Below are 8775 nucleotides of genomic sequence, written 5' to 3' on the forward strand. Positions count from 1 at the left end.
AAACTCCAAGGCCTGAGACACGCTCTGCGCAAGTCTACGTGAACGAAGAGCATGAATTAGCATTTTCTGGGAACATAATTCACAACACGAGTATTTCATTAGCATAGCTTTCTGCTTCTACGCTCTCAGCTTTCTCTTTAAGGTTAGCAACTGTCATGGCGGAGAAATGAACAAATCTTTTTAACGTTTCTTCAACTATGGGCACTTTGGGCCCTTTAGACTTTTAGAAAATACTCTTAGAATATATCTCTTAACCCTCAGAGCCCGACGGCATCGTCCGCGACGTCACACGGGACCTCCGATAAATATTTATATTATTTAATGAAAGTTTTATCGATTTTCTTACCGTTTTTCCCAGCAGAAAGCTAACGAGCTAGCCATCAAGGGGGTGTCTTTGGTGTCTTTGTAGCCTTTACAGAAGGTTTTCTATCCAGCCTGGAACATGTGCATCTTTTCGGAGTTGTTCAGCAATAAATCAAAACGCTTACATCCAAGATTTATCCACTTGATGTCCATAATTTATAAATGTTCCGTCATTTTTGCCGCTAGCTCGATGCTAGCTGCCATTTTGGATATCTCATGACGCTTTGCGTGAGGCTTTGACCAATGACAGGCTGATCCGTCAGCCACGTTGGTGTGCGTCATTACGCATGAACCCCAGCTCTGTTATTGTGGAGAGAGAGAGAGAGCGAGAGACGCACGGCAAGTAGTGTTGAGGAGAGAGAGAGAGAAGCGCGGCAGTTTTGAGTAGTTTTGTGGAGAAAGTTTGAGGAAAAAGTTTGAGGAGAAAATTTGAGGAGAAAATTTGAGGATACACGGAGAACAATGGATCGTCGGCGATATATGGACGCAAATCAAGCGCTGGCCTTTTTTGAAGCCATGCAGGATGGTGAATATTCAGGAGAAGAGAGCTTTTTGACGGATGAGGAACTCGATTACCAGGATGGTCTAGACCCCGCTGAAGAGTAAGTGATATTTATTTATTTACTGTAAAAGTATAAATAAATAAAAAGTAATATGATAAAATAGAAATGCGCACAGTAGCGTTTTCTAAATATAATAATAATAATTATATTGCCGTTTTCTAAATATGTAAAAATAAGTTCTGTAAAAGTAGTATTTCGTTTTTCTATGTTTGTTACAGAGTAGTAAGAGTTGTGGATTACACTTTGTCTCAGCCATTTTTTGTCTGAGGTTTAGTGAGTTTACCTAGAGATGAGCAAAAGGATGTTGTAGTGGGGGTAGGGCTTTCAACACTGCTCACCTTTTAGCTGTAGTGGGTTGGGTGTACAGTAGCAATCTCAGCGATTATTATCTTATGTTTGAAATAAAATACAAAAACACTCATTGATCTGATATGTATGATCTAATATTTTGCTTTATTTATTTGTTTTACAGTCATGATAATGAAGAAGACACCAGCCCACCCACCCAAGCCAGACAGGAAAGCTCCGATTCTTCCGCTGTGGAGGGCCCTTCCACTTCTGCTGCAGCACCCCAGCCTTCCACTTCTGCTGCAGCACCCCAGCCTTCCACTTCTGCTGCAGCACCCCAGCCTTCCACTTCTGCTGCAGCACCCCAGCAGCTGCCAGGAATAGGACGGCTGCAGTCACGGTCACGAGGGAGAGCGCCGTCAAGATCCAGATCCGGCAGCTTGAGGGGTCGACAGAGTCCTGAATCCACTAGGTCGAGATCTAGATCACCACAGCCAGCAGCCCCAACTCCATCATGGAACAGTGAGAGTCAGCCAGACATCCCACCAGTGCCCAAAAGGTTCATCCCCACAAGAAAGCCAGGACATCAGCTCAGCCCCACATCCACATACACACCATTGGACCTTTTTAAACTTTTTGTCAGTGACAGTGCAGCAACCACTTTGTGTAATAACACAAACACAAACTCTGCAAAAAACATTGCCAGTGGCAAAAAATATTCCTGGAAAAACTTCACTGTTGAAGAATTTTTCAAATATTTAGGACTGACTTTCTTTTTTGCACTGGTGAGACTGACAAATATCCGGGACTACTGGAGGACAAATACAATTTTCAGCCAACAGTTTCCCCACTCAGTGATGGCACGTGACAGGTATCAGGTAATTTCCTGGAACATCCACATGAGCGACCCTGATGAAGATGTCCACAACGACCGGAAGAGAGGGACACCAGCTTATGACCGGCTGTTTCGTCTGAAGCCCCTTTTAGATGACATCAAACATGCGTGCAGAGCATTTTATCACCCACGGCAGAACCTTTCAGTGGATGAGAGGATGGTGGCAACAAAGGCTCACACTGGCATGACGCAATATATGAAGGCGAAGCCAACTAAGTGGGGCTTCAAACTTTTTGTGCTGGCAGACAGCAGCATTGGGTACACTTTAGACTTTGCTGTATACACGGGGAAGTCTGTGTTTGCTTCTGGTGTAGGACTGGCATACGACTCCGTTATGTCCCTCATGAACAAATCATCCCTAGGGAGTGGCTACAATGTGTATGTAGACAACTTCTACACAAGTCCAAAGCTATTCATGGATCTCTACAGCATGAACTTTGGAGCATGTGGCACCTACAGGGACAACAGACGAGGATGCCCCCGCACAACCACAAATGCCATGACCAAAAAGGATCCTAGGGGCACCATCAGGTGGATCCGTGACGGCCCTCTGGTTTTTGTAAAGTGGATGGACACTCGGGAAGTCTCTGTCTGCTCCACAATTCACCCGGCCTTCTCTGGCAACACAGTTCAGAGAAGGGTAAGAACTCAGGATGGAGGCTGGGACACCAAATCCATTCCATGCCCAACCCCTGTCACTGAGTACAACAAACATATGGGAGGTGTTGATCTTTCTGATCAACTCATCCAGTACTACTCCGTTCACCATAAAACGATGAGATGGTACAGGACATTGTTTTACCATTTTTTGGACATTGCTGCGACCAACAGCTACTTACTACACAAGGAAGTTTGTGCAGAGAAGCAGCAACAGCCCATGACCCACAGGGATTTTCTGGAGGAGCTGACAGCCCAACTCTGTGGTGTTACCGTTGCTGTTCCCCCCACCCAGCAACAAAGTGACCATGTACCTGTGCCAACATCTGACCAAACTGATACCAGCAAGAAGGCGTCCTATGGTAGAAGGCAATGTGTGAATTGCAAACAGACAAGGCAGGTCAAACAGGCCACCCCCTGGAAATGCAAAGCCTGTGATGTGGCCCTCTGTTTGATTCCTGATAGGAACTGTTTTGAGGCTTGGCACCTGTAAATATCCAAAATAGGCCAAAAACGACTTTTTTTGGAAAAATGTAAATAGTTTTTGTTCTGTATAAGTTCTTATGTTTATTCCTGAGTTCCAGGACTCCAAAGACTTGAACAAACTGTTTTCCAGAGGAAATATGCTTAGCTTTTATTTATTTGTGTGTGTTTTCAATAAATATTTGAGTGATTCAATTTCCGTTTTATGTTTTCATTTGTCTTTATGGTCCCATAACTTTTTTTACATTCAGGTGACATCAATGCAACACAAATAGTGCAAATAGTGCACTATTTGTGCACAAATAGTGCACAAATAGTGCAACTGACAGTGCAACTTGTCTTGAAAAAAAAGAGGTGTGTCAATTGTCTGTGCACAACAGGGTTGATGATTGATTGTTCCTGATCGATTGCTCCTGTCTGTCTGCCTGCTGCTGCTGCCACCACAGTGTTTGTAGCTCTCTTTTCGCTAGCCTGGTAGCTTTCCATCCCAGCATCCAGGTCTCCTGTTTTCTGAGTTCTATAGACAACTGTGGTGAGTTGGATTATTAAAAAGACTCCATCAGACAACTGTGGTAAGTTTTGGATTCATCAACAAATACGGTAAGCCATGTCTTCTTCTCCTGTCATTGTCACTTGCACTGCATGCTACATGTTTAGCATATCTATCTCCGTTGGCGAACAGGGCTTCACATGTGATAAATGTAAGGAATTAATCAGGCTGACGGAGAAGATTTCAGATTTAGAGACACGCATCCAAGCTTTATGTGAGAGTAGTGAGAATGTAACAGCTTTAGATACTGCTTTGGATGCGACTAGCTTAGTGAACACTCATTGTTTGGTTCCGGCTGAGCCCGCGCAGCAGGGCTGGGTGACGATGAGAAAGCATAGTCGTGGATCAAAAAACCACTCTTCCGTTCCGATTAGAACATCAAACAGGTTCTCCCCACTCAGTGACGCACCCACTGAGGATCCTGTTGAAAGTGCCCTAGTTATTGGCGATTCTATTACACGGAATGTGAAAATAGAGACACCAGCCACCATAGTCACATGTTTACCGGGAGCCAGAGCGCCTGACATCAAAGCAAATTTAAAAGTGCTGGCTAAAGCTAATCGTAAATTCTCTAAGATTATTATTCACGTTGGCACTAATGATGTTCGACTTCGCCAGTCGGAGATCACCAAAATTAACATTAAAGAGGTGTGTAAACTCGCAAGTACGATGTCAAAAGCCGTATATTTCTCTGGTCCTCTCCCCGCGAAAAGGAGTGATGAAATAGTTAGCAGATTATCATCACTCAATGGCTGGTTGTCTAAGTGGTGTCTGCAAAATAACATAGGGTTCATAGACAATTGGAAAAGTTTTTGGGGCAGACCTGACCTGTTGAAGATGGACGGCATTCATCCCTCCTGGGCTGGTGCTGCTCTTCTCTGTAGTAATTTGGCACATAGTCTTAGAGCTAAACCTTGACTCACTGGGGCCCAGGTCAGGAAGCAGACAAACTGGCTAAACCAACCGTCTGCTAGCTGTCTCACGTCACCAAAGTCAGCTAAATCCCAGCACATAGAGACTCTTTCATCTAGATATTATCATATAGAGACTGTGTCTGTTCCCCGAATTAGTAAATACAAAAAACCATCAAAACCATTCAACAGTAAAAATTTAATTGATGTCCAACAAATAAACAACAGATATAATACGGATGAACAATTGATAAAGCTTGGGTTGCTGAATATTCGATCCCTTTCGCCAAAAACGCTTGTTGTCAATGATATGATTATAGATCATAACTTAGATGTGCTGTGTTTGACAGAAACCTGGCTAAAACCTGACGATTACATTACTTTAAATGAGTGCACCCCCCGAGATTATTGTTACAAACATGAGCCACGTCTGAAAGGTAAAGGGGGAGGTGTGGCTGTAATTTATAATAATATTTTCAGTATTACTCAGAAGTCTAGTTTCAAATATAATTCCTTTGAAGTTTTGGTGCTTTATGTAACACTGTGTAGTGTAAATGATAAATCCCGTTTGACATTTGTGTTGGCTACTGTCTACAGGCCACCAGGGCACAATACAGACTTTATCAAAGAATTTGCTGGTTTTGTATCGGAGTTAGTATTAGCTGTAGATAAAGTACTAATTGTTGGGGATTTTAATATCCACGTAGACAATGAAAAAGACGCATTGGGATTGGCATTTAGAGACATTCTAAACTCTATTGGAGTTAGACAACACGTATCGGGACCCACTCATCGCCTTAATCATACTTTAGATCTAATAATGTCACATGGAATAAATGTTGATACTGTTAAAATTCTGCAGCAGAGCGATGACATCTCAGATCATTACCTAATATCATGTATACTTAATTTACCTAAGGCTGCAAAGCCATCCCCTCGCTTCAAATATGGCAGGACGATAACCGCTGCGACTAAAGATTGCTTTGTACATAATCTTCCTCATCAGTTCCATCTCCTCAGCATTACAGATAGCCAAGATGAACTTGATGCTGCAACCGAAACTATTGACTCTCTCCTTACTAGCACTTTAGACATAGTTGCTCCCCGGTGCTTAAAGAAGATTAAAGCAAATAATCCAACGCCGTGGTACAACGAGCACACTCGGGCCCTTAAAACAGCAGCCAGAAAAATGGAGCGCAGCTGGAAGAAAACAAAACTAGAGGTTTTTCGCAATTTGTGGAAAGAGAGCATGATTGCATACAGAAAGGCCATAAAAACTGCTAGATCTGCTTATTTCTCAACTCTTTTAGAAGAAAACAAACACAACCCTAAGTTTTTATTCGATACAGTGGCTAAATTATCAAAAAATAAAGCTTCAGCTTCTGATGTTTGTAAACAACACAGCAGTGATGACTTTATGAACTTCTTTACTAGTAAGATTGATAATATTAGGAATAAAATTATAACCATGCAGCCGTCTATTACAGTATCACTTCAGACAGAGCGCTGTAGTGTCACTGAGGAAAAATTACACTCATTCACTGCTATAGGAGGAGAAGAACTGGCTAAACTTGTAAAATCATCAAAATCAACAACATGTATGCTTGACCCTATACCGACTAGGCTATTAAAAGAGATACTTCCAGAGGTCATAGATCCTCTGCTTAATATCATTAATTCATCTTTGACATTAGGATATGTACCGAAAACTTTTAAGTTGGCTATAATTAAACCACTTATTAAAAAAACGCAACTTGATCCTAATGAATTAGTCAATTACAGGCCAATCTCGAATCTACCGTTTCTATCAAAAATACTAGAAAAGGCCGTGTCTTCACAATTATGTTCTTTTTTAGAAAGAAATGGTATATGTGAGGATTTCCAGTCAGGATTTAGACCGTATCATAGCACTGAGACTGCTCTAATTAGAGTTACAAATGATTTACTCTTATCATCTGATCGTGGTTGTATCTCTCTATTAGTGTTACTCGATCTTAGCGCTGCATTTGATACTATCGATCACAATATTCTTCTGAATAGAATCGAAAATTATGTTGGCGTTAGTGGAACTGCTTTGGCATGGTTTAAATCGTACTTATCTGACCGTTATCAGTTTGTAGCAGTAAATGAAGAGATGTCACACCGACCACAAGTTCAGTATGGGGTACCGCAAGGCTCAGTGTTAGGACCGTTGCTTTTCACCTTGTATATGCTACCACTGGGAGATATCATTAAGAAGCATGGCGTTAGTTTTCATTGTTATGCTGACGATACTCAGCTCTATATTTCCTCACGCCCTGACGAAACCTACCAATTCACAAGATTAACAGAATGCATAGCTGATATAAAAAATTGGATGAATAGTAATTTTCTGCAACTTAATTCAGATAAAACTGAATTTTTAATTATTGGACAGAAAAGCTCCACAAGTAGTAACCGAGAATACTGTCTAACACTTGATGACTGCTCTGTCAAGCCCTCGTCGTCAGTGAGGAACCTGGGTGTGTTCTTTGATACCAATCTTTCATTTGAAAGCCACGTTTCTAGCATCTGTAAAACCGCATTCTATCATCTTAAAAATATATCTAAATTACGGCACATGCTTTCAATGCAAAATGCTGAACAGTTAGTACATGCGTTCATGAGCTCAAGGCTAGATTATTGTAATGCTCTACTGGGTGGTTGCCCTGCTCGCTTAATAAACAAACTCCAGCTAGTCCAAAATGCAGCAGCTAGAGTTCTTACTAGAACCAGGAAGTATGATCATATTAGTCCAGTTCTGTCAACACTGCACTGGCTCCCTATTAAACATCGCATACATTTTAAAATCTTGCTTATTACTTACAAAGCACTAAATAGTTTAGCTCCCCGGTACTTAAGCGAGCTCTTAACGCATTATACCCCATCACGTCGATTGCGGTCTCTAAACTCTGGCCAGTTGATAATACCTAGAATATCTAAATCAACTGCAGGCGGTCGATCATTTTCCTATTTAGCTCCTAAATTGTGGAATAGTCTTCCTAGCATTGTTCGGGAAGCAGACACACTCTGTCAGTTTAAATCTAGACTAAAAACACATCTCTTTACTATGGCATACACATAGAACATTTTTAACTTTCATTATTCAATTCAATTGACTGATTGTTAGGCTGCATTAACTAGGTCAGCCGGAACCGGGAACACTTCCCATAACACCTGATGTACTCGTTACATCATAAAAAGAGTGACATCTACGCTAATGTTAGTCTCTCTGTTTATCCCGAGGTTTATCCCGGATCTGGGCCCTGTCCGGATCGGATGGTGGACCTACCTGGACATGACCAACGCATCCTGGAGTGTCTGCTGAGCCGTGTCAAATGGTGTCTCCTCTGAATTTGCCTCACTGGCACGACATGCTCAAAACCCGTCTTCGGCGCAATAATTCCGATCTTTCATGTATTCATACTCTTGTGTAATTGACGCCCCATCCTAAATAAATCTGTCTCTTCCGTGATACCCTGAAAATTTTGAATAATCCGATCTAATATGATTTCTGACCTGTAAGGTTGCCAGAATAATAATCTTACATGGTGTGTTAATAGGCCAGAGGAGAACTGGCACCCCGACTGAGTCTGGTTTCTCCCAAGGTTTATTTTTCTCCATCACGCCATGATGGAGTTTTGGTTCCTTGCCACTGTCGCCCTTGGCTTGGCTTGCTCAGTTGGGGACACTAAAAATATGATTAAAGTTATTCAACTTATTATACAAATAAAATATATGAATTAGGTCTTATTTAATTCTATAAACTATAATACTGATCTGCCAACATTGTCGCTAAATGATAAATTAAAATAAGCTGATAACATCACTGTTTTCTCCAGTACGACTGTACAGCCAAATCTAATTTTGTCGCAATATTATCCTGTTTGACACTGTGAAGCTGCTTTGACACAATCGTGATTGTAAAAGCGCTATATAAATAAAGTTGATTGATTGATTGATTGATGTTTTACAAGCTTTTTAGTAAATTAAACCAGGCGAAAAATTAATTGTAAAAATACCCTTAGGTCTTAAAGGGTTAACTTT

The 8775-nt window shown here is 41.4% G+C and overlaps 1 protein-coding gene across 1 annotated transcript; it reads left to right on the forward strand.

Moving 5' to 3' along the window:
- Positions 1-390: 390 nt before the first annotated feature.
- On the forward strand, positions 391-3259 carry LOC137093365 (piggyBac transposable element-derived protein 4-like). The gene is made up of 2 exons (XM_067458181.1): positions 391-965; positions 1399-3259. Exons 1-2 carry the CDS (start codon positions 826-828, stop codon positions 3257-3259), a joined length of 2001 nt encoding a protein of 666 aa, XP_067314282.1. The 5' UTR covers positions 391-825.
- Positions 3260-8775: the final 5516 nt, after the last annotated feature.

Source organism: Pseudorasbora parva, chromosome 12, assembly GCF_024679245.1.
Source record: "Pseudorasbora parva isolate DD20220531a chromosome 12, ASM2467924v1, whole genome shotgun sequence".
NCBI lineage: Eukaryota > Metazoa > Chordata > Actinopteri > Cypriniformes > Gobionidae > Pseudorasbora > Pseudorasbora parva.